General features: G+C 42.7%; 1 protein-coding gene and 1 non-coding gene across 11 annotated transcripts in view; one reads left to right on the forward strand and one right to left on the reverse strand.

Annotated features, from left to right (window-relative positions):
- The window catches only part of PPFIBP2 (PPFIA binding protein 2), a 1,142,047-nt gene that overhangs the window by 890,905 nt on the left and 223,771 nt on the right, over positions 1 to 27,371 (forward strand). For all 10 annotated transcript variants that reach the window (XM_069223551.1, XM_069223543.1, XM_069223546.1 and 7 more), the window contains 2 exons: positions 7,886 to 7,978; positions 18,229 to 18,340. In XM_069223551.1, coding sequence (XP_069079652.1) covers positions 7,886 to 7,978; positions 18,229 to 18,340 — 205 coding nt within the window. The remainder of the gene's footprint in view (positions 1 to 7,885; positions 7,979 to 18,228; positions 18,341 to 27,371) is intronic.
- Positions 15,002 to 15,113, reverse strand: LOC138286224 (U5 spliceosomal RNA). The gene has a single exon (XR_011201889.1). It is a non-coding gene; the product is annotated as a U5 spliceosomal RNA (small nuclear RNA).

Raw genomic sequence — 27,371 nt, forward strand, 5'->3', positions numbered from 1 at the left:
CAGCTCTGAGCATGAGAAGATCTCTTTCTGAGCTCCTCACCAGCTACCCCAATTTGCTATTATCATACCTGTATTTCTGCGCCATTTGACTGGCAAATATTTTCTTACGTACTTTCTGGCACTATCACGTGCCTCTTGACTGATGCATTGATTTACATGAATCCAGAAGGCACAGTGTGTGAACAGGTTTGTTATCTCCTTGGGCATTGCACTCTCCATGCTACTATGCATATCTAGTGAACTGCTTACCTGCTTGTATCCCAGTTCCTTTGAGCTAGCTGTTCAACTCTGAATATGTTTCTGTTGCCTGTCATCTGTCTGTCTGGAGAGACAGATGTGGATAGGAAACATAGTGGTGGGATGATGCTGCTGAAACTGAGCTTAAGCAAACCTGAGACATAATATCCTGGTTCTCCCAGGACTCTTGGTGGACCTACCCGAGAAGTGGCAGAGTGCTGAAGAGTTGCTGCTGTTATTCCACGGTAGTGCTCGAAGTGGCAGGACGGAAGGTATGCCCTAACATGGCCCTTCAGGCGCACAGACAGCAGAGTGGACCGATACCCCCTTGTGAACCGAGTCAGGAGAGTGGTGAACAAGTCACTCACTATATATGGGACATCCAGCTAAGTATACATTTCTTACAAGGGACATTAGGGGGTTGTGGGAGCCCTGAAACATTACAAGATAAATAATTACTTTAGACTTGGCCTTACTCCAGGAGGACCGACCAGACAGAGGCAAAAGGGGGCAGATTTAAGAAATGTTGCAGAGAACAGCTTATTCACACAGCCTGCTTCCAAGGACACTCCCCATCCTGATGTTGGCTGACGTCAACCCCGATGCCGGGAGAGGCGCTGAGTGATTTGGATGTGGTTCCTGTGCTGGATGCACTGTCTGTGCCTCCTACTTAGCCTCCTGCAACCTTTACGGGGCCATCCTCTAATTAGGTGCTTGATTTATCCGTGGCTAGTGGCCTAGACTCCTCGCCGGCGTCTAGCCTACTCATGTTCCCTGGATTGGCGACGGGAGCCAGCTCTGCTTTCACAGATGTCTTAAGACGGGTGTCTGAAGTTTTGAACTTGCACTTTCTTTGGTAGATTTATCCACTGATCCGCTATTAACTTTTACTCCAGATCATTCCAACAGTGAATCCATTCTGCCTTTTTGTGAGGGTCTTTTATGACATTCTTCTTGGTGTCTGGACTCAGCCTGTCTCTGGTTCTTTGGTGGACCGTTCTATCTCACAAAGACATCGGCTGGCACAGGAAGATCTCTTGTGCCTTCGCCACACCCTTCCCCTTGGGGGTTTGTTGTCCAAACTGCTTTGGGCATCCCAGCTGTGGAGCAGATTCCTCTGACTCCGCTGCACAGGGATTCTAGTCAGCTAGATGCTGCCGGCAGACGTATTTACGCCTCCTCAAGTGCCACTCTTTGTTCCCCCAACACTTTGTGTTAGCCCAGTTTTCCCATACTCTCTGGGACTCCGTGAAACGTTTATTGCCCTCGCTCTCTGAGGATGTTCGCACTGCCCTGACGCCTTTGATCAGAGATGGTCAACAGGCTGCTGGACTTAAAGTCCGCTCAGTTATGGATTGCACTGATTCCATTGGTCGTGTCATGCCATGCCTCTGTTGCCGTCCGTCACAGGGCTTGGTTATCCACTTTGAATTTTTCATCTCCGGTGCGGGATGCTCTTCTTGATATGCAATTTGATGGCAAGTCTTTTTGGGGTGCAAGCAGATTCAGCCTTGTGCCGTTTTCGTGATTCCCATGTTGGAGACTAATGTCCGTTCTCTTCAAATGCGCTTACGCTGCTCCTTTACAACTATATTTGTACTGCCAGGTTCCTTTCAGACTTGGGTCCTGTTACGTACTCACCTGTTTCTGTTACATGTTATTGCATTTCGTGCCGCTCTGTGACTTCTGAGTCCATTCAGAGTCTCCTGTTCTTTCTAGTCTATTTTCTATCCACGTTGGATATTGTTGCACCTCCTTTGGTGGTGCTCTGCGTGCTTTTCATGCTGCTGCTCATTTCAGCAGTGCTGCAGTTCAGTTACATAGTCTGGTGCTTCTGCTGCCGTAGGCCCCTCTGTACGGGGATTTGGTTCCAGGGCCCTGAATGATACCTTTCAGTATACTTTCTGTGTGAGTTCCAACTCTCAGTTTCGTTTCCATTCGTCAGATTCTCGCCATGTTCCGTTGTAGCTCTACTTCTGAGGTGGGCCGGGTGCCCTCTTATAATTTGGCCATATCTGCTGGAGGATCCCTTCGCATCCATTTAGCCTTTTCATTCCACGGTTAGTGGTTCTATTTTTGTTGTGCGTTCTGACAACATTGCTTCTCTTTTAGTTTACCTTAGGCATCTTACCCATTGCCTCTGTTGATATGGAGATTGGGTTGGATTTTCGCTTGTTTGAGCTTTTGGTAGTAAGCTACGTTACGCATTTACCTTGTTTTTCTTCCCGTGTGGAAATATATTGTTGTACTCTTACGGGAGGCATTTCTTGCCTACTTTTTGTAGTGTCTCCACCTCTGGTGTCCCTTCCTCTTATTATGTCTTCTAGGAAGGCTTCTTTTCCCACTTTTTCAATTGATTCTACATTGTCCTTGTTTTTCTCTGCTACAGGCTCATATTGGAGCTTGTTGCAGATCCGACTCCCTGTCTTTCAAGGTGTTCTTGGTTGCTTTTACCGTAACCTTAGTTATTTACATTTCTTCCAGGACCATTACGCACTGGCTCAGTGTTAGCGTCTCTTACCTTTCTTGGCACCACTCCGCCATACTGTGGTTCTCCGGCTAGCCAATGCAACAATGTTTACGTTAAAATAAAATAAAAAATACATACACAGACAGCACTATTATTATACTCTCCATTGGCTGGTACTTCCCTCTCCTTTCATTTTACCTTTTGCCTGCTCCTTCCGGGTCCTTCCTGTGTTTGTGCTCTCCCCGTGCTGTTGTTCACGGGTTCTTTCTTACCCATAGGATGTTGTGGATTCTTTTGTTGTACTCCCTCTTCTGAGGCAGTGCCGTTCCTCTTTCTGGCCGATGCTGGGGCATCCCTTGTTATTTGATTTTTCATCCTGCCGCCACATTCAACTGTCTCCCCCCACTTCTACTGGAGGTGTATAGTGCTCCTCCTGCCCTGGCTTCTGCAGGCTTTTTCCACACCTTCCTTAACATTGTGATGGCTTGGGACCCATGCCACCGTTTGCTTCCAGTTGTCGGTCTTCTTTCCATTATTCTTGGTTGATCTGCTCACAACAGATTGTTTGGTCCCCTTCTGTGCATGCCTGCAGGGATTGTTTCCTTCACAGGTGTCTCTTGTCTACCTGTTCATTGTTTCTGAGCACAGATTCTGTCAGTTCCTTACTGTACGTTCCATCCTTCTGGCTCAGGAAAAGTTCAGTGTTTTCCCTATATGTCTGGTGGTTTTGACACCTTGCATGATTCCTATCTTTCTTCCTTGGCCACGGCCAACGGTTGTCTTTCCATGCTTCCATGTCCTCCTGGACACAGTCATAGACCCTTGTTCTTTCATGGAGTGGGTCTTTTCAGACTCTTGTCTGTGAACATGTCTCTGATTTCATGTTCCTTTCATGCCCTTGTCTTCCTGCGGGGTGCCATGATTGGTTTGCCTTTCAGTCATGCTCCTTTCGATATGTTCTGTGCTTTTTTTCTGCACAATTCTGTGGACTCCTTTGTGTGCAGATGCTCATTCTGCCTTCGGTTCCCATGTCAGGCTGCTTTCTTGTTTTCAAGCCTGTTTTCATTGTCTGGTCTATTTTGTTTCTCTTCATTTCTTTTCCCAAATTCACTTTTTGCTCTGGGTTCACACAGGACCTTCAATTTCTTTTACCTTGTTGTTCCAGTTCCACTTCAGTGTTCTCTCTTTGACTTTCTCTCATACCCTGCCTTTTGTATGTCCGTACACTTTACACTTTTGCTCGGGGCCTTGCTGGTCTTTTCCCCTTTTTTATTTTGTGCCTGGAGCTGTTTTCCCTGCTCCTTCTGAGGCAACCACTGCAGGTTTGCCTTTACTCTTTCAGTTTTTAATTTGTTCTTTTCCTGACCTTGTATTCTGTCTTGGCGTGTGTGTGTTTGTCACACATCGCTTCTGCTGGGGGTACTGTCTCATTCTGACTGTGAGATTGTTTGTATGCCACACTTACTCTTGTCCTAGTTTGACTCTTTTACACGTTTTCGATCATGTGTTTTCTGTTTTTTCTCTGACAGGTTTTTTCGCAGTTTTCACTCCCCTATGGATGTGGTGGCTGCCTAATTTCCTGTGGACACTTTACCTTACCAGTCCTGACTTAGCATTTCCCCTGTGGATATGCTGGTCATTTTTTCATATGAGCAATTTATGTTATTCTCTCACCCTCTCTAGCTCGAGCCTGATTATTCCTCTGTATTAGTGGTTTGTTCTTTATGAGACTGGTGTGATCTGTTTGCACCCTTCCTCTGGGGGGGGAGGGATATTATTTGGGTATCTAATTGTAAGATAAGGAATCTGCGGCTAGTTGTCTCCATCAGCTGAACAAGTGACTTACCTTAGGTAATGCCTATCTGGTAGAGACACAAAATAGCCGCAGATTACTTATCGACCCACCCATCCTCCCCACTTGCGAACTTTGTACTCTTCAGTATCGCTTAGGGTGATTTGGGGTGTTTTCTAGTTATTTTACATCTCATGCCATGTCTTTTCTTTTCTGTTTGGCATATACACTATTACTCTGTTTTACTATTTCACAGCAAGTTTCTCTGTGGCTCCACGTTGTTCTGCGGCTTCAAGTCACTGAAGAAACTGACCTTAGCGCGTCGGAGGAGGGAATATATGGATGCTGCTGACGTCATGTCCGGGGATGATGTTGTGGCATAGTTGCTCTATGCCCTCTCCCTACGCGCAGAAGTACTACTGAGGAACAATGTCCCGATCAGGTCTGACGCCTGGGGGAGAATTCTAAGATAAAGAATCTAAGGCTAGTCTGTGTCTCTACCAGATAAGGCATTATCGAAGGTAAGTAACTTGTTCTTTTGAAGGTTTCCTCCTTTTCACCACTGTTGCATTTGAGGGCTTGCAAAACAGTATGTTTTCCCTAGTTTGCAACCCTTGATTTCCCTGATGATATATTTATGCACAGCTTTTTTAATTTTCTTAAATTGTCATAGAAATGTCTGATTTACCTTAAATCCTTTATCACGTTTAGGCTTTGCTAGTACAGATGTAAATAGGCGTGCATACTCTCCTGCCCAACTCAAACAAGACTAATCCAAATGTGATTGGTCTGCACGATTTAAGGCCACACTAAATGCATCCAGATAGATAGATCTACTTGGTGATTAAATGCATGGAATCATATAACTCTGTGTAAAAAGTCCATTAATCTAAGAGCTGGATAAGGGCATTTATCAGTTGTTCGAGCAATTTATTGTTTCTTTCAGTCACCAGTCAGCCTTCTCATAGTTGCCTGATTCCTTTTAGACTTAGATATAAACATCGAAGACGTCAAGATTTTGTGATGGCTAAAACTGCAAAAATAGACAAAGAAAAATAAATGTTACTTACCCACTCAAGAAAAAAATGCAACTTTTTACTGATGGTGACATTTGACATTACATCACATATATACTGTTGATTATGATTGGTTGCATAAAAATGCTGCCAGGAATACGGTATTTCTAATTTAATCAACAGCAGTTTGCAAAAGTTATATATATCCGTGATAAGGATAACTTGAGTAAAACACTGGAGAGTATCAGTGCTGATACCATACACAATACATAAAAGGGGGTTATACTATATGGGTACTCTTAATTTACTCATAATGTCATGGCATCTATTTTATTATTACAGGTGTATTCTGATGGGTGAACTTGTTTGTAATAAGAACATTAAGTTCATAGCAGCTTGTAATAATTTATTACAAGCATCTGTCAGTGTCAGTATTGATGACTGCCTTCACTCAAAGTGTAGGAGAATCTGGTTCATGGAACCCACATACTATCCGTATATGCCGATAACCGGTTGTAAAACACATTCTGGCGTAAAGAAAGATTGGTGAGCATTCGTACACCCTCTTTTATTCATCATAACCCATGAAGGAAACAGGTGGCTTAACCAACCAACAAGTTTGGTCAGATCGCCAGTGCTGAATAAGCAACTAGCATGAACAGCAGCGTTTCAATTAGGATGAATATAAAAATATAAAAATGCAGTGTGTAGCGTATGTACCATTAATTTAAAAAAACAGTAAAGAACAAAAACAGAAAAGGTCATAATGACAGGTTGTAGTGATATTACATCTCAATTATACATACATATTACATAGAAAAGTGTGTAGGATGATCACAGTGTGTATTTACAAACAAAATGCAAGCATGTATATCTTAAGGTCTAGCATTGGTTTCTAATAGTCGCATAAAATGCATTGTTTAATCATCTGTCTGATTAATGAAGGTTACGAAATTGTTAATTTGATCGCCAGTGTTGTCCACAGAATTTTGACCTAGTCATGGTTTGAGGGTCATCATCGGGGCAAGAGAAGTAAGGACTAAGCCCAGCATTAATGAGGTAGAAAGAATCTGTCATACCCAGATATGCACTATATGAGAAGAAGCAATAAAAAATTATGTACTGTGTTGGAATAGTTCGGCAAAGGACATTATGCTCAAGAGCTATGTTTGTTACTTTGTGGTAAATGGGAGGAAATGGACTTTAACGTGGTAAATTGGTGAGGTGAGGTATCATTTCCACATGAGTGGTCAGTACTATATAATTATCATTGCTTAATTTGTAAATAAAAAGGTGCCAGTGCCCAACGCCCTTCTCTTAAACACACGGCTGCTGCAGTTAAATGTGTGGGAATGGAATACTGAGGCAGCATAATCCTGAAGCCATCTCGGGCCTCTTCAGTCCACTTAAAGCCACTCCCTGCCCCTTCAGCTCACTCTTGCGCTTTCTGCTTTCTCCCTTTGTGATGTCTTTTCATCTTTCTCTTCCTCCGTCTTTTCCATATGTATCTTTTGCTCGCAGTAAATGCGAGGCAGAAAAATAAGCGCCGGCCCTCTGCACCGAATCAAGCACAAATTAAGCACTGTTATCACTTCATAAGCAACAGAATCCCTCTTGCGGTTCCAGGAACCTGTTTGACGTACTTCCTGACTCCTTAAATCTACCTGTGCAGGTGCGATTCTAAAAAGACTCTTTGTCGGCCAATGCACGCCTCTCAAGGAGATTGTCTTCCCTCCACATCTGCAACACTAAGGGACTGGGATAGCCATAAGCAGGTGTCTGTCAATCATTAGTGCACTAGGTGCAGGGGCAAGTGTAGTAGGCGATGTCTGTCCTGTGTTACCCAAGTGGCTTAAGGGCACCTATAGTGCTCCAAATGGAGGTAAGGGTTATCCCTTGCAGCTCCAGGCTTCTGCAGGTTTCCTTATAGATTGTTAAAATTAGTTTTATTGGCCGAATATCTGAGCCAAATGTAATCGCAGACACAACTTTCCACTCTTTAGCTCATACGAGGTGCTTTAATAAATAGTTCCTAAAGCCATGGTTACTTTTGACCAGACCACCCATGCAGGCTCTTGCTCTCTTCTCTATGGGAAGGTGTTGAATTCGCAGTAATAAATGAAAAGGATAGTCCCAATTAACAGAGCTGGTTGGCAGTACCTAGGTGATCAGTGCAAAAGTGCTGCCTATGATTTCTTTATCCACTTGATATCTGCCCTTTTGGGAACACATTTGTTTTTACTTTTTACCTATTCTTTCATCATGTTTATTGCATTTCTGCATTGCATGAGCTTTAGCGATTTTTGATTATAAAACTGTATTCATTTATTTTATTTAATTGACTGTGCTTTCTTCTTTTAATTACTTTAGGGACTGCTTAAAGAACTAAAAAATCTTAAAATAAAAGTGGATGAGCTGGAAAACGAAAGAAGCCAATATGAATGGAAAATGAAAGCAACTAAGGTAAGATGCACACCAGTAACAGGTAAACGTTCACTCAATGTATCTGTTACGTGTGGGATCATATCATTTGGTTTGTAGTGCACAACATTAAATTCACATTAGCGTTGACAGTAATAGTAACACTTTCTTCAATAGCGGCGTGGAAATGTTTTTATTATCGTATCCAGTAATATCTAAATAAGATGGTGAAAGCTTCATTTTTAGGGTTGCATTGATCTGATACCCTTACTTTGCACTATACATTCTTTCTGTTGCACCATAGCTGCCTTTCATCAATGTTTTCTTAGTCATTGTGGAAGGAAGAGAAAGGGCCATCTCTTTACAGTTATTTTATGCTTTTGTACTTGTGATCAGTGATGCATTTTTAACAACTTTGCTGTACCATACTTCAAGCCTACATATTTGTCATAACATAACAGGAAGTCATGCCTGTACATGTGTTAATGTTCTTCAGAATTTTGTTTTTTTAACAACCCACACCCTGAGGATCATCTGTATGTTGATTAGAGAACACTTTTAGAAATGTGCCATGAAAAATAAAATAACTCCCTTTAATTTTTGTGAATGCAATGCAAATTAAAGAACCGTGTACCTGCGCACGAGATACACCATCTGACTGCAGACTTCCCTTTCATCAAGAGCTCCCTGATATGGAACCCAAGCCTTGCCTGCTGCTTGTTTTCCACAAAAATGAAAGTAAAGACTACAGTTTCCACCCGCCAGCCCTGCGGTGAACTCTGCGGTTTGAGTTTGGCAGAGGCCGCCCGCCAAACTCATAATGAGGGCCACAGTGTTTAAAAAGTCAGTATGACCTCAGAATGTATGAAGTGATGTGAAATGTCTACATCTAGCCCACGATAGCTTGCTGAATTCCATGTAACACCCAGTAAATACATCATTATTATTATTATTAAAGGAGTAGCATTCTGGAGTGTGACGACATTATTGATATATACATAAAAGTTATACAAAATCCAGTGTGGGATAAATGTGCCTTATGCCCCATCCTGTTGCATCATGTGCATGCATGAAGCAGGTTGAAGTGAGGACGAGATGACATTCTGTTTGATGGCTAAGGAAGAGAACAGGGAGGAGCACTCTAACCGCTGTGGTATCTAAAATCAAATGAAAAAGCGTAAATGTTCAGCTAAATGTTGGTTAGGTAGAGCTTAGTCTGGACAGTGCTACCTCCTTATGAAAGTCTGGTACGAGATCGGTGGAACTGCAAGTGGTGGGCACAAATGATGCATGGCTTTTGCAGTTCTCCCTGACAGCTCTAGTGGGGGTGGCTGTTTAAGGGTTTGAGTAAAGAGTCAGTGATACCTTTAACTGAATTTAACTGAATATAATGGCAGCTCTATGAATTACTTGCCAGAACCTACCAAGCTCCTGGCCACTAAGCCAGTCAGCTAACTTTTTGAATTTGACAAGGATGAGTTCCACCTTGACACAGAATCTGAGTGCTTTGTAGAGAGAGGAAAAACAAATGTTAACATAGCATATCTGCACATTGTTCTTCAGAAACACAACGGACCCAAAACTAGACATGTGCAAGAAAAAAAATCTTTGCACAGTAATGGCAATGTACTTAGGGCATTGTGCAACACAAAACAGATCAAGATCGTGACCGAGGAAGTCACCTGTTTCCTCATCACACTCATTCAAACTTTCTTTTGGTTAAAAAGCGTAAAACATAGCAATCACAAATTAACAAGCACTATGAAATGTACTCGGTTACACGCTATGGCACCAAAAAATAAATAATAACATATTATAAACTGTGCAAATATCTGTACATCATAATAATTTTAGCCATGTCATAGTAACACAACTGTTTATGTCATAATCAACATTAATGCCCTTATTTACAAAACTGGCATTTTACAAACGGCATTCATATCAGTAGTAGTCTGAAATAGGTGAGCTGCAATAATTTGGTGCTTGATGTAATATTTTAAGAAAGTGATACTGCCTTGAAACCGTTTGTCACAAAAAGAAGAGGAAATTAATTAACATTTGTTTCAATTTTTGGAAAGCCTTTCTACTGCTTAGGCGGTACTTACAAATGTCTCTATGCAATTAGTAGAGGATAAGACCATGTATCTTCCCACAGTGAGCACATTATTCATTTCAGATATTCTATTTTCAGTGTTGTACTTTGGCATACTCTTCTCTTAATATGATATTTGTCGCCAGTGGAAGCTGCCAGTGTACGAAAACATATCTGTCCTCCAGTAGCCTTTGCTTCCTAGATGAATTGTTTAACTCTTTTATTAATTTAAATGTTAAATGAGGCTCTTGCGCGACTCAAATTTAGACTCAATTCACAGTAGACAATAAAATTATTCACAGGAAGTGGGACAGAAATTCCTTTTTAACAAATTCGTTCTCTTTGGTGATTAGTAATATGATAAACTGAACTCTCAGATTTCTGCAGCACTAATATGCTTTAGCCTCTGATTTCTCAGTGTGCACTTGCCGCTTGTGCAGAAGGACTTTTAGTGCTTGGGCAAATTTTAATGCTGCCCCATTTCATGTTCTCAGTTGTTCAGTCTTTTAATTGTGATCCTTCCAAGTCAGTGTATCAAAGAATCTAAGCAATAGATGGTCCTAAAGAATTAACCTTCTTGATTTTCCCCATAATTCAGTGAATCCTATTTTGTTTTTTCTGACTTTTGATATTCTTTCGTTTTCAGAGCCTATAATACAAATTAACCATAGACATGGATATGTTTATCTTAAAAATATTGGTTTGTTCTTCTTATCACCATTTCTTAAACAGGCAGTGTTATCTTACGAAACAAGCATTTGCAATGCAGTGGGTCTCGTGTTTTCTCGAGTTACAGCTATTAGCATTATAAATTCCTAACTGGACTTTTCTTGCCACATAAATTGCAAATGAAAGTAAAACAGTTGACATAAGCAAGCCGATTCAAAGCGCCACAGCCGCCATGAGCGTGAAGGAGAGACAAAAAAGGTAAAAGAAGTTTTCTCGCAGTCAAATGTATCGGCAAACATGCAATTATCCATGTAACAGGGTCGGTGTCCAAGCAGGTAACAAAACCGCCCCAAGGAGGGACAAACATAAAGCATTTACCAATGATGACAAAGGATTTTTGAAAGGCAAGCCCATGGACGAGTGATAATGATGGCCATGCGGTGGACGTGGTTAAAAGCCGACAGATAGATTACAACAGGTCAAAGCGCTTGCTTGAATAAGTCACGTCCAGCGCTAGCCTCATCGTATCGCTTTTTTCCCAAAGCTTTGATAAAGCCAATAGGTCTCACCTATGCGAGACCTATTGGCTTTGTCAATCTTTTTTGCCATGTTATACAGCATGGTTCAAAATAAAATAAATCGCTCCGATAGACCATTTTTTTAACTTTCGACCATGTTGCTTAACAGCCACGCTGCTGTCCATGGCTAAGAAATAGCATAGACAAAGCCAATAGATCTTGCATAAGTACGACCGATTGGCTTTGCTGTTGCTTGTGAATTTTAGGCAAGGGTTGATTACATGATTTTCCCAGGATCGCTGGAGGTTAATTGTGCTGGATTCAAACTTTATTCACCAGTTTCAAAGTCAGCCGTTAGACTGTTGCATGATAGATGTACATTTTACATATATAAATATTTATATGTTGTAGGAGGCTGGACTGGCTTGTAGTGAGTACCCAGGGGTACTTGCACCTTGCACCAGGCCCAGTTATCCCTTATTAGTGTATAGGGTGTCTAGCAGCATAGGCTGATAGATAATGGTAGCTTAGCAGAGCTGCTTAGGCTGAACTAGGAGACGAGTGAAGCTCCTACCGTACCACTTAGTGTCATATGCACAATATCATAAGAAAACACAATACACAGATATACTAAAAATAAAGGTACTTTATTTTTATGACAATATGCCAAAAGTATCTCAGTGAGTACCCTCATTATGAGGATAGCAAATATACACAAGATATATATACACAATACCAACATATGCAATAATAGTCTTAGAAAACAGTGCAAACAATGTATAGTTACAATAGGATGCAATGGGGACACATAGGGATAGGGGCAACACAAACCATATACTCCAGAAGTGGAATGCGAACCACAAATGGAACCCAAACCTATGTGACCTTGTAGAGGGTCGCTGGGACTATTAGAAAATAGTGAGGGTTAGAAAAATAGCCCACCCCAAGACCCTGAAAAGTGAGTGCAAAGTGCACTAAAGTTCCCCAAAGGACAAAGAAGTCGTGATAGGGGAATACTGCAGGAAAGACACAAACCAGCAATGCAACAACAATGGATTTCCAGTCGAGGGTACCTGTGGAACAAGGGGACCAAGTCCAAAAGTCACAAGCAAGTCGGAGATGGGCAGATGCCCAGGAAATGCCAGCTGTGGGTGCAAAGAAGCTGCTACTGGACAGTAGAAGCTTAGGTTTCTGCAGGAACGACAAGGGCTAGAGACTTCCCCTTTGGAGGACGGATCCCTCACGCCGTGGAGAGTCGTGCAGAAGTGTTTTCCCGCCGAAAGACCGCCAACAAGCCTTGCTAGCTGCAAATCGTGCGGTAAGCATTTTTGGATGCTGCTATGGCCCAGGAGGGACCAGGATGTCGCCAATTGCGTCAGGAGAGAGAGGGGACGTCGAGCAAGACAAGGAGCCCTCTCAGCAGCAGGTAGCACCCGGAGAAGTGCCAGAAACAGGCACTACGAGGATGCGTGAAACGGTGCTCACCCGAAGTCGCACAAAGGAGTCCCACGTCGCCGGAGAATAACTTAGGAGGTCGTGCAATGCAGGTTAGAGTGCCGTGGACCCAGGCTTGGCTGTGCACAAAGGATTTCCGCCGGAAGTGCACAGGGGCCGGAGTAGCTGCAAAAGTCGCGGTTCCCAGCAATGCAGTCTGGCGTGGGGAGGCAAGGACTTACCTCCACCAAACTTGGACTGAAGAGTCACTGGACTGTGGGAGTCACTTGGACAGAGTTGCTGGATTCGAGGGACCTCGCTCGTCGTGCTGAGAGGAGACCCAAGGGACCGGTAATGCAGCTTTTTGGTGCCTGCGGTTGCAGGGGGAAGATTCCGTCGACCCACGGGAGATTTCTTCGGAGCTTCTAGTGCAGAGAGGAGGCAGACTACCCCCACAGCATGCACCACCAGGAAAACAGTCGAGAAGGCGGCAGGATCAGCGTTACAGAGTTGCAGTAGTCGTCTTTGCTACTATGTTGCAGTTTTGCTGGCTTCCAACGCGGTCAGCAGTCGATTCCTTGGCAGAAGGTGAAGAGAGAGATGCAGAGGAACTCGGATGAGCTCTTGCATTCGTTATCTACGGAATCCCAAGAGACAGAGACCCTAAATAGCCAGAAAAGAGGGTTTGGCTACCTAGGAGAGAGGATAGGCTAGCAACACCTGAAGGAGCCTATCAGGAGGAGTCTCTGACGTCACCTGGTGGCACTGGCCACTCAGAGCAGTCCAGTGTGCCAGCAGCACCTCTGTTTCCAAGATGGCAGAGGTCTGGAGCACACTGGAGGAGGTCTGGGCACCTCCCAGGGGAGGTACAGGTCAGGGGAGTGGTCACTCCCCTTTCCTTTGTCCAGTTTCGCGCCAGAGCAGGGCTAAGGGGTCCCTGAACCGGTGTAGACTGGCTTATGCAGAAATGGGCACCAAAAGTGCCCATGAAAGCATTTCCAGAGGCTGGGGGAGGCTACTCCTCCCCTGCCTTCACACCATTTTCCAAAGGGAGAGGGTGTAACACCCTCTCTCAGAGGAAGTTCTTTGTTCTGCCATCCTGGGCCAGGCCTGGCTGGACCCCAGGAGGGCAGATGCCTGTCTGAGGGGTTGGCAGCAGCAGCAGCTGCAGTGAAACCCCGGGAAAGGCAGTTTGGCAGTACCAGGGTCTGTGCTACAGGCCACTGGGATCATGGGATTGTGCCAACTATGCCAGAATGGTATAGAGGGGGCAATTCCATGATCATAGACATATTACATGGCCATATTCGGAGTTACCATTGTGAAGCTACATATAGGTAGTGACCTATATGTAGTGCACGCGTGTAATGGTGTCCCCGCACTCACAAAGTCCGGGGAATTGGCCCTGAACAATGTGGGGGCACCTTGGCTAGTGCCAGGGTGCCCACACACTAAGTAACTTAGCACCCAACCTTTACCAGGTAAAGGTTAGACATATAGGTGACTTATAAGTTACTTAAGTGCAGTGTAAAATGGCTGTGAAATAACGTGAACGTTATTTCACTCAGGCTGCAGTGGCAGGCCTGTGTAAGAATTGTCAGAGCTCCCTATGGGTGGCAAAAGAAATGCTGCAGCCCATAGGGATCTCCTGGAAACCCAATACCCTGGGTACCTCAGTACCATATACTAGGGAATTATAAGGGTGTTCCAGTAAGCCAATGTAAATTGGTAAAATTGGTCACTAGCCTGTTAGTGACAATTTGAAAGAAATGAGAGAGCATAACCACTGAGGTTCTGATTAGCAGAGCCTCAGTGAGACAGTTAGTCACTACACAGGTAACACATTCAGGCACACTTATGAGCACTGGGGCCCTGGGTGACAGGGTCCCAGTGACACATACAACTAAAACAACATATATACAGTGAAAAATGGGGGTAACATGCCAGGCAAGATGGTACTTTCCTACATATGTTTGTAAATGTATACTTTAACACATCTTTACAATTAATTCACAGAGGGGATTTGAATAAAATCTCAATAATCAATGAAAAAGTAGAAGCAAGAGCCGATCCAGAAATAAAACCCTGATTAGATACATACGTCCTTCTTAAATATCATGTAACAGGGCTATAGGTTAACCGCCTCACAATAAGAATCACTCCCCAAAAGCATCACTGTAAGAATCACTCCCCAAAAGCGCCACAGTAAGAATCACTTCCCAAAGGTCACAGTAAGAATCACTCCTCAAAAGCGCATCAACAGATTACAAAAGAATGTTGTTGCACTCGAGAAACCAGCAGATAATCAGTCTGTCTACTAAATAGTAATACTTTTGTTTACTATATAAGAGTAACCCTGCGCTTGGCAGGACTTTCAAAAATTGAGTGAAACTCTTGTTCGTCTCCATGGAAATCTTTTGTAAAAGGCGAAAGATTTATTTGGTTTGAAGAGAAACCAGAGTATGCGTTACATTGCCGCCGTCGGTGGCGCCAGGAAACACCTTTCCACAGACTGTCAGGGTGATTTAGTTTACTAAGTTCATCTTAGAAAACCCTTTAAAATACAACCAATTTATAATAATTGTTGTTATCCGGTACATTGATAAAACACTTGTTGCCACAAAAAGAAACAACAGGAGGACTCAAAAGTGACACAGAATTATGTGTATGTAAATTTAGTACTAGGTCACGTGACAGGGAAGGCCCACGAACATGTGATAGTTATGGGTGTGCGGTGGGTGTGGTTAAGAGCCCACAGATAGATTACAACAGGCCAGAGCGCTTGAGTGCTCGAGCTTAGCATCACATTTGAACAGACATTTCTTGATCTACATTTCATTTAGTGTATACCACAGAATTTCTTTGCAGTCAGCATTTACACACTGCTTGGACTCCAATAAAAGTCAAAGCCTTTTCACAGTTAGCATGTACTTCTTCTAGGTATTTGCAAAGAAAGGTTCAGTGATTGTTCCTTTGTGTATTTAGCCCGAATACATGCTACTGGAGAGCCAGAATTCTTCATTTTCTACCTATACTAAGACCCTCCCATAAAGAGCTTGGAAATGGAAATGGGTGATAGCAATTTCAGCTTTTTTCACATGCTTAGTACACAGTAATTTAGAATTTTAGAGAAATGAACTAATTGAGCCCATACCCCAGGAATACTTTTCATTAACTCCAAAGGAATGCAGTTGGGTTCCTATTGCCTTCACTGTTTTGTCTAGATATTGCTCTGAAGGTTTAGCCTGAAGAGTTCCATCACCTTTAGAGTCAAAATACTAATCACTAGATCCACAGGCATCTGTATGTTCATGATCTCCTTCAGATAATAGTGCAAAGTAGTAGTCCTTGCATACCATAGTGTATCTCTGTTGGCCACACCTCTTGTTTAGCCAGCTCTTTCGATATGAGCCCTCATAAGTTTCCCGGGTCTTTACTATGCATAGTTACCCACATATTTTCTCAATTTTGGTCTTCAATCCCTTTTCTCTGCGCTAATAGATGACTTTGCTCTCATTTTAGTTTTTTTTGCTTTCCTCCAATCTGTTTTCTACCACCTCATTTCTTTTAGCCTCCTTTTTTTAACAGTCATTCTCGACGCATAATTCCATGCAGGGTGGCTATTATAATTTAATCCAGGAGCTGTTAGCGTTAGTGCTTCATTTACATTTTCCATTATTGAGGCATAGCCTTCAAGCATTATCGGATTAGTTTCCTTCTCATTTAAGATAATCTCCAGTAATGTTGAATATAGTGTAAAGAGCTCAATAATGATTTTCCTGATCTATCTTTCTTATTTAAGTCCTTTTATGTGCTACAGTTTGTGTAGCCTCCTTTCTCCTTTCCCTCTCTCTCTCACCAGTTCATCACATTTATCCATCAGATATTCCTTTACTTTGTAGGCAATTAGTGGTACATAGGCTTACCAGTCTTAGAGGTACTGACCAACAACAGAGCTATTTTCTGATAGCATTAGCCTTGCACTATGTGGTTCATTCGCAGTTTGGGTGACTAGGAGCATGACTAAACATTGACAGAGCTCTTGCATCTCCAAACCTCAGTTCACCTGCCTCGTTTAGAAGTAGACAGAGTTCCAGTTTCCTAGCACTTCTCTGCAATTGGAAACCTTTGATGGAATGAACATCCACCACAGTGCTGTCGATCACAAAACGTAAGGCGGTCCATCTGGCTTACATTTTTCCTATTCATGGCTGCCAGTTAGTCTGGTTGTATTGAACAGGAAATAAAAGAAATTACTGCTAGATACTGGAATAAAATTTACTGTGCATCAAGACATTTTGTGTTCAGCAACAAATCTGAGCTTTAGGAATTTGTTTTTAGAAAAAACCTGATACCAGCTTGATAACCTGATCTTCATTCTTTGTAAGCCCAACACTGCAGATGCACAGAATGCAATGAGCCTCCTAGGAATTAGCCGGGTATCTCACTAGAGGGAGCAGAATTCTGCCAGAGGAGAAAAGGCAGTAGCCTTTGCTGAGGTGGCTGGTGGGAACTCACTAGAGTCTAAGTGACCCTTTGAGGCTACCTGAAAAGGACAAGATATTATCTCACTAGTAGAGAAGTGTGTAAGTGTTTAAGGAGTCAGGTAATCTAAAAAAGAAAATCAACCTCAGTGTTGCAAACGTGGAAAACCTTAGCTTGTTTTCCAGTCAACATAAGCAATAATGGCAGAATTAAATAAGCTAAGTAATGTGGGCGCTCTGTCCAATAAGGACCAGTATAAACAAAGTGTTTTGATGAGAATATCAAACCCCAATAACAGAACTAAAAAATACGGGTAAACATTCTAAAAGCAGCAACCAAGATACAAGGCTTATTCAAAGCCAAACCCAATTTGGTATCCTAAGATCTCGTTTGAAATGCGAATGATGTTTGCTAATGAGAAGTACTGGTACTCTACCCACTAAAAATACATCAATGCCGAAAAGTGCAGGTACTCCGTACTGGACGCTACCTGCCCATGTAAAGCATTGCCTACAATGCTAAACATAATCCTAAACATAATAGGATGGAGGAAAAGCAAAACATAGGTAAACTGGGACAGCATAGATATTGACTATGAATGGACACTGTGGAAGAACATGAGAAGCCTGCCATTTGATCCGTGGGTTAAAGATTTGAAGAAATGGACATCAGCCGAATCAAATATACTCAAGAAAGAAACAAGAGATGGTTGTAATGATGTAAAGGTGGACTACATTATAATGGTTTATGTAAGGAACTAAAGCAAAGGGATGTGAATGCGGGTGTATTGAAAATGTTGCATGTTAAGTAACAAAATAATATTTGAGAATATAAATGCTGTGGCTTACAGGATGGGTTCTAGTGTTTTTTGCTTATGTCCCGTTTACGAAGAATATTCTCATAATAATGCGACATGATTCTTCAAGATATTGTGCGCTTGCTGTTTTTATTGTTTTGCAAAAAGGTCCATCCGTTGACCCTTTCTTCATTGTACTGGTGTTTAATCAAATTGTCCATGAATCATATATTTCCAAGAAACGTTCTACCAATCTTGTTTGTAGTATTTGGGTGATAATATCGCTTGTGTTTTGCAGGCAGAAATTGCACAGCTGCAGGAGCAACTCGCCTTAAAGGATGCAGAAATTGAACGCTTGCATGGCCAGATTTCAAGCAGTGCTTCGGCGCAATTTGAAAATGCTGAAAGAGGTAATAAGTCTTAAAGCTAAATTAACAATAATTCTGAGAATTGTGCATGTGTGTAAAAAAGAATATATTTCTCAATTCGTCAACATTGGTCAATTAAATAAAGAAAGCACTGATACACCTTGCTTCAGCTGTCGAAGGTTTGTTAAATTAATGAATAATGAGTACCTCAGTTAGTCATATAAAGGCATGAAATAATGTAAGTTTGGGTTGAAAATATTACGCAGTAATAAGCAGTGTCTGTAAAGTGATCATCTTTAAAGTAGATGGCATTTCAATTATGACAATTCCCTTTTCAATTTACTCCTACATCTTTCATTTGTCTTTTTGTTCAGAAACGTTCTGTTCCAATTCCTCCCTCCATATTGACCGCTTCTATTATTTTCATTTCAAATCACTCAATCAGCGCTGCTTCAAAAAGTGCACTTTCCTTTTTCAAAATGAATATGTGGCATCAAGAGTCGTCAGCCCAGTGTTTTCTACTTTTTCTTTTAGAACTATCCAACAGATTTCTATGTATATTAATGTTTTCTTTACAGTTTTGATGAGTGCGACTCTGTTATGTCATGCAAGTCATTATTGTTAACGTGTAAAGTTTAGAATGAAGTGTGGAGTAAGCTGCAGCTCGAACGTAGGGGGAAAAGTGGTTTAAGAAGTAAACAAAAAAAACACATACAAGGTACACACGCAGTATTTATCATATGTAGTGTAATTTCGGTATTCTAGGCTCTATTACATTCACTTTACTTCACATGCTCAACTACATTATGTATGTGAATATTTTGCATAGGCCTTGCACATCAGTCTTTGAAATGCTGAGCACTTGTCTTCAGGTGAATGCTGCAGACAAGCAGTAAGAATGGAATATTGATATACAGTTACAAAGATAACTCTTTAGGTCTATGCACCAATTATCTGCTTTCAAATAGCACAGCCAGATATCAGATAAAGTCTGAGCACCGATAACTCTGTAGTGAACGTAGCCAAAAAGAGTACATTGTTGATTTCAGACGCCAACATTGTGAGACTTTAAACTTAAACACTTCTAAGCCAATTTTGAATTATAGTACACATTATTGCTTTGTATTGAGCAAAGAGTGTGATGTCTTAAATACATTCAGTAAGTAATTTCTTCCAAGGACATTCATAAACCAATAGGAAATATTTATTTGACTGAGAAATTTCTCACCTGTCAAGAGTCTGATATGTACGCCCAGTTGAAGTTTGTGGGGCATGTATAGCACACTGGGTGGTCTAGAGCCTGTGCTTGCCACGTGGAGGACATGTAGTGGCAGATTTGCAAGGAGGAAGACCTTTTTTACTTGAAGGAACTGTGGTCTGCCACTTACTCGGTGGATATCTAAGGCTGCAATGAACACACAGCCACTACTGCTGTACAGTGTAGTTGGCATATGGAATGCAGCACAAATAGGTGTTTCTGAAGTCCTCTACACAGTGCACCACATTCAGCATGGTCATAAATGAGTTAAAGATACTTAGCTACTTTATATTTTCTACTTTGATTGAACCAGGGAAGTACAGTGACCAAAAAAGAGAGACAATCCAGACCTCCAAAACACATTGCAGTAAAACTGGGGCCATAGACCCTGTTCCATTTTATAAGGTGGTTCCTAACATTTCCACCTAGTATGCCTGGGTGAATAGTATTTTTAATTTCACGAGGCAAAATACCTTTTTGAAGACGGTTACTTAATATAATCCTTAGCTGCCTGTAGAAGTGGGATAAAAGCCCAAGCAAGCACTTTTTCCACCCACCTGATACCTTTCTGCTCAGTGATTTCCAGAGTTGCAAGCTTGCTTATGTCTTCCTTTGAGGGCAGTTGCACAACCTCATAACTCTTCAGGTAGTTAGGAAACCTCTTACAGGTTTTTTTTAATCAAAATTATTAGTGGGAAGGTTTTGCCTGATCAACCCCTTTGATTGAATAACATGTAAAATCAGAATGCAGTAATGACTAAATGAGTATTCATCCCAAGTTTTAAATAATTACTTGTAGTATATCCAACATTTAGACACATTTTATTATAGCTTTTTCACATGACAAATGTGAAAACATGCATTAATATCTCTAAAGCCCATCAGCCACTTTTAAAACAAAGAGACACATTTCCCAGGCTTGCATATAATCAATTCCTTTTCCAATTACTCACACATCTGGCCACCCACTAATTTATATGGTATTAATTTTGTGAAGATTGAGATGCATGTGGCACATGAAGGCCTATTACAAAAAGCACATGCACCTTATCAATTTAGGAGATCCTCATGTGGTCGTTCATTAGTGGGCACCATCTTCATTCGGAGTTCTTCAGCTAATGACCATTCTGACGCATCCGTGAACAATATTTACAGAGAGTCATCCTGCGGATGTATCAATTTGCTCATTATTCTATGTTTAGAGAGTACTGATACCAGGAATACAAACTTAAATCTGAACTTGGATTACATCCAGGATGCAATCCCAGTGTATAGTGCTCTAACGAGCAGTCGACCTGCACCCCCTGGAACCCAGGACATGGTGTCCAATACTTTCTCTCAATATTCCCTAGTCACTGAGCATACCCAAATCATATAAAGAAAGTCTGTCCCTCCCTGATGGTAGTACCAAGACATTCATTTGATTTTGTCTGATAGATTTTATTGAGGGTTTGAAGGGTAAAATAAGCACAGTGTATCATTTTAGATTGTCAGCCAGAAGCAAGCATTGCCAGAGGCCGTCTTATTGTACAATACATGTCTGGGCCATTCAGAGCCTGTAATCAGGACACCCCTGTCCGACTTGACACTAGAGGCTTCCTCCTTTGATCCTTTGTTTTTGCTAAGGAGGAGACTGACTAGCCACCCCCTGTAAATGTTCTAATCGCCTGCATCATTGCCAATTTTGGACGATGACCTGGAAACCTATTCCAGTAATGATGTACCAATATGTAGATTTGCTAGTAAACACAATAACATGTTGAATGTATTGTATCATAACAGAATGATGGGTTTAGCTCGTTTACATAAACCACCACCTTTTCAACAACTCATGATATCACCACAGGCTCCTTTATTTGACAAATTAATTTGTAGATTTTTGTAGTTCGAAGACTGAGAAGCCTGAGACTATAAAAGTTTGCTCCAGGTTTATCTCATTTTGGCCTCTAGTGAACTTATTTAATTACCTTTAAAAGTGTTTCCTATTCCTCCTTCCGGTTACATAATCAGGGATCTAAATTATCATAAAAGTTGTACCAACATTCATTTGTGTGACCCCCAGATTTGTCAAAGGAGGCGGAGAACGGTGATTTTGACTTCTTTGGATGTTAGCAACCCATTGTTGACAGTATCAAAATGTAAGATGAGCAATTAAGAATTTTTGAACCAAAAGCACAAAACAATATATTATCACAAAAAGTTACACAATAATCAAGGTTGATAGTTGTGGCCCCACCTGACTTGAAAGAAGTACTTCTAGTACATCTTGTTACAACTGTGATAGTGTGTGTGACAACAATGTATAAGTAAACTTTGATCTCTTGATGCTTTTAACCTCTTCCAGGATTGAGCATTTCTCATCGGAGACCTGTCCATTTCTGGTCAAAACAGTTTCCACTGCAGAATTCCACATATTCACGCTATTATCACACCTCAAAAAGGGGCAGCGCCCTATTGATCGCGACTCAATCTTTCGTCCCAGGGGATGGCTGCAGTTTTTATGGTAGGGGGCACGTGGCCTCCCTCCCTGAACCGATTTTGGTACCAGGGACTGGCGACATTTGCAGGGGTAGGCAGACACGTGGCCCCCTCCCTGACACTCCATCCTGCTGGGCCTGACACAATTTTTATAGGGAGGGGGCATATGGTCCCCCTCCCTTTTATAAACACAGCTCCCGGGGTATGCTCCCCGGGGATTATAATAAATAAATGTGGCCAAGATTCTTGCAGGATCATGGGATTTTTTGGCTTTTTTTTTTTTTTTTTTTAGTACTTCAGGACACAGGACTAAGCTCCAGAGTCTTGTAATGGCTGTCAGCAAAATTTTTCTTGTGTTGCTGGCAGCTGGTCAGAGCACTCACTCTTGCTGGGAGTCTGACTCCTGCAGGATCGAGATGGCACAAGCTCTCTGTGCCTATCAGAACGCTTTATTTTTAAATTGGGCCTCCCTCAAGAGTCTCTGACACTCATGCCAACCCAACTGCCAAAATATACAATTATTTTTTAACCTTAATTTCTCAAAAACTACTGAACAGATTTACGCCAAATCACAAAAAGCACAGTCTGCAGATTTAAGATCTAGCTTCCTGCCAAGTTTGGTATAATTCTCTTCAGCAGTTTTTACTGTAGCCTGTCATAAAAAAAAGTCTATGGAAAATGCCATAGAAATTCAGCAGTTATATTTATACTCATGGTAAGAAACTATAACTCGTGGCCTAAAGTTACTTAACGGCACAAGTTATAGTTTCCTCAGATAAGGATAACTAAAATTAGAACAAAAACTTTCTATGGTTTTGTATGGGTAAAACGATAACCTAACTATGATGTCCCTGTAACCTTTGTTTCTTTCAGTGAATTTGTATGTTTTTTTTTTACTTAAAGTAATACCTAGTTACCACACATCAATACAGCCATGTGCAGCAAGGGTTGGCCCCAGGGTCAAGCCTTGTGGTCAACCCCCCTGCATTCACCCAACCTCATGCCGTGCACAGCAGGTTTCGGTGTGTTGGTGGGTTTTTTTCCCTTGTTTTTTGGATCTGTTCATCCTTTGTGAGTTTACACAGGGGTCTTGCTCAGTGCCGCAGAGGATCTGCAGATCAGCCAAAGAAAAAAAAAATGCCAATTTCTGCCATCTCCTATAGGGTCAGGATATCTGTATCCTGACCCCTTATGTCAGTTTTTAGTAGTTTTTTCCTCCCCCTAGCCTGATGCGAGAAAGAAAATGGCGGCTGCAACTTTCCCTCTAGGTTGCGACCAGCCAGTCAGGGCCTTGCTTTTCTCCGGGATCCGAGGTGGACCTGCATACCTAGATATCTAGATTTCTTTTTCCTTTAATATTTCCAAAACTACTGAATGGATTTACATCAAGTCACAAAAAGGGCTCTTTCTGGACTAATAGCTAACTTTCTGCTAAATTTGGTATAATTACATTCAGTAGTTCAGGCTGTAGTCATTTTCAAAATCCTTTGGGAAAATTGCATGGGAACAATGCGTTTTGGGACCCCACCCAAAGTAGTGGGGTTTGTCCTGACAAAGCTCTAAGTATGTGATTGGTTGAAATTTTCTTATCTGATAGAGACGTCCAGTTGCAGATTTCTTACCTTAGAATTTCCCCAGGCGTCAGTCTGGATCCGGAGATTTGTCTTGAACAGTACCCTTGCGTGATGTTAGGTGGCGTTGATCGGGTTCACGTCTATCTGCATTGTTTGTGCCAGATATGACACTGCAGGTCCTATATAAGTGCCACCCCTACGCACTGACTTAGGTTTCTTTTCAGGACTTTCCGTGCCAGAAGTGCAAAACCATGAAGAACACTGACCACTGGTGCATCAAAACTAGGACCCTGAAAGGGAGTCCCTGTCCCTGGAAATCAGTTTCCAGAGCGGGGAAGATGGGTGGTCAGTAAGGAATCTGCAACTAAATATTGTCTCTACCAGATGAGGCAGATAAGTCTATCTGATAGAGACATCTATTTGCAGATTCCTTACCTTAGAATAGATACCATCCTCGGAGTTGGGTCTGCAAATTAAGACCATACTAGAAAGTCCTGCAGGACCAAAGAGACAAAGTGCCCATCCCTATGGACCTGACTCTCCGGCATGTAGTGCTTGGCAAACATGTGAAGAGATGCCCATGTTGCCGCCTGACAGATGTCAAGGACTGGAACTTCGCGTGCTCATGCAGTGGTTGTAACTTTAGCTTTGGTATATTGAGCATGCAAGCCCTCAGGGGGTTGCTTCTTAGCTAGTGCGTAGCACATTTTAATGCAGAGTATGACTCATCTGGAGATGTTTCTCTTATGCACTGCCCGACCTTTCTTCGCATCCACATAACCAACAAAGAGTTGATCATCCACGCTGAACTCTTTGGTACGATCAAGGTACAATGCCAGTGCTCTTTTTCGGTCCAGGCGGTGGAGTCTCTTCTTTTTCTTAGAAGGATGTAGAGGTGCGTAAAAAGTAGGCAAGGTGATGGCTTGGCCTACATGGAAGGGCAAAGCTGCTTTTGGCAGAAAGAAGACCCTAGTGCAAAGCACCACTTGGTCAGGATAGATGGAAAGGTAGGGCTGCTTAGATGACAGTGCCTGCAGCTCACTCTCCCTGCAGGCAGATGTAATGGCCACCAGAAAGGCTGTCTTCCAAGTGAGAAGTCTGAGAGGACAATTGCTGAGGGGGGTTAAAGCACACATCAGAAATGTCAAAATTAAATTCAAATCCCTTTGGGGCACAATGAATGGAGATGGAGGAAACATATGATTAGGGCCTCCGAGGAACCTATTTACAATTGGAGACTTAATCATGGTTAGTTGATGCTGGCAGCTTCAAAAAAGCTGAAACCACAGACAGATAACCTTTGAGAGTGCTCATAGCAGAGCCTTGTCAATGCACTCTGCCACAAATTTCTTCCAACGGCAGGCATATACCGTTTTGGTAGAGGGACGCCTGGCTGAAAAGATTACATTACAGACTTCTGGTAGAAGGTCAAAAGCTGTCAATTGCCTTCACTCAAACTCCATGCAAGAAGGTGGAGACTGGACCGGTTCGGGTGGAGAACCCTCCCCTTCTGCTGCGACAGAAGATGCTCCCGAAGTGGGAGGAGGACCGATGGCCATGCTCAGTAGCTCAGGATACCTGACTCTTTGTGCCCAGTCTGAGCCACAAGGATTACTTGGACCCGGTCTTTCTTGATCTTCTTGAGAACTCCGGGCTTAAGTGGTATGGGGCGGAAAGGCGTACAGGAGGCCTGAGTTCCACTTGAAAGGAAAAGCGTTGCCGAGCTATTTCTGCCTTGGCATTGCTCATTCTCTGCGGTGGTGAACAGATTTAACCAAGTCTCTCCCCACTGCTGAAAGAGACCTTGCGGCACCTTCAGATGGAGACACCATTTGTGATTATTTAAGCATAGCTTGCTGAGTCTGTCCGCTCTGGCATTCAGAGAGCCCGCCAGGTATTGAACCACCAGGGAGATGCCCTGTTGTTCCAGCCACGCCCTGCTTGAGGCAGTACCACATGACTGTGGTGTGGTCCGTGAACACCTGCACTACCTTCCAGTTTGAGAGAGGGAAGAAATGCTTTCAATGCTAGTCTGATCGCCGGAGCTCCAAAAGGTTGATGGGGAGTCCGGACTCCGCCGGAGACCAGATGCCTCTGATCTCTGCCTCCCCCAGGTGCCCGCCCCATCCAAGGAGTAATGCATCTGTCACTACTGTCAGATTTGGTTGGGGAAGGGGGAGGAATCTCATTAGCCACTACTACAAATCTTGTGCAGATCATTCCCTGATGTAAACCATGTCGGAGAGACTTCCCTGATGCTGCGGCCACTGGAACTTCAGGTCCCACTACAGAGCCTGCACCTTCCATCTGGCATAAGTCACCAGCAGGATGCAGGAGACCATCAGCCTCAGCGTCATTCTCACTGAAATCCAAGATAGAGACTGAAACATTGGTATCATAGTCTGAATATTCTGGACTCGTCGTTCAGGAGGATAAGCCTGAAACTGCATTGTGTTCAGAACAGCTCCGATGAAAGGGAGCATCTAAGTGGGAGTCAGGTGTGACTTTGGCACCATTAGAGTGACCCCTGCAAATGCAGGAGGCCCGCCGTTCTCTGAAGGTGGAAGACGACAGCCTGGGACGAGACCGGCCAGACCGATGGTTCTCTTATCCACAAGGACAGTGGATCCCACTTCCTCGGTCATGCAGAGGCTGGACAGCATGCGTGGCACGGTGGCTGGAGGGAAATGGACGTGGCTGGGCACCCCTTCCGTAGCCACAAAAGAGGCAAAAAGGAGCCTGAGGCCGTCGAGAGGCCACTGCGAGGCCCAAGGACCTGGCCGTAGCACAAGAATCCTTGAATCACTCGAGCGCCGAGTCTGCTTTCTCTCTGAAGAGATGGGTGCCATCAAAGGGCATGTCCACAAGATTACCTTGGACAACCCCCGAAAAGACAGACACCCTCAAACAGGCATGGCTCCTCAAGGCCACCGGCTAAGCAACTGCTATGCCCAGTGAGACGGTCGTGTCCAATCCACTTCGGATGATGAACTTTGCTGCATCTCTCACATCAGCAACTGCTTGGGAAAGTACAGCCTGGGCCTTCTCTGGGACCTGTGACAGCACTTACGTAACAGTATCCCACTGGGTGTGGGAATAACGGCCCAAAAGGCATGCTTTGTTTACAGACTGCAATGTCAGGCTGTTGGAAGAAAACATCTTCTTCCCAAGTGCCTCTTGGATTCCCTATCCGGGGGTGCAGAAGGGATCGTGCCCTGGGAGGTGGAGGCTTGGATAGCCAAGCTCTCAGGGGTGGGGTGTTGCATCAGGAACCCTGGGTCACCTGGTTCAGGGTGATGGCGTGGGTGGGATGGGTCTGCTCAAAAGAAAATCTCCAGATCCAGACAGACCTCTGGGAAAATTCTAAGGTAAGGAATCTGAAACTAGATATTGTCTCTACTAGATAAGACGTTACCGAAGGTAAATAACATTTCCATTACTTACATTTGAATCTATAAATTAAAATCTAATATGTTACTGCAAAATATTTTTTAAATATTAAACAACTAGTAATCTACACCAGCTGTGATGGCTTTCTTCAAGCTTTCATGTAGTGCTTATATTCAAATTAAATTTAACTATGACCTCCTTATGAAGTAAATTTTGACAATATGGCAGCAGAATTCTAATCAAAACTCCTTCAGCAGAAGTACAATATATATTCCCAATATTTTGGATTGAGGGTTAATTTTTTAAAGTGGTATCATTGGAATACTCAGTCTGGCACCACAAGGCGTCTATTTTTTGTGAGGAGTTGTTGTCA

This window comes from Pleurodeles waltl, chromosome 3_1 (assembly GCF_031143425.1).
Source record: "Pleurodeles waltl isolate 20211129_DDA chromosome 3_1, aPleWal1.hap1.20221129, whole genome shotgun sequence".
NCBI classification, from domain to species: Eukaryota; Metazoa; Chordata; class Amphibia; order Caudata; family Salamandridae; genus Pleurodeles; species Pleurodeles waltl.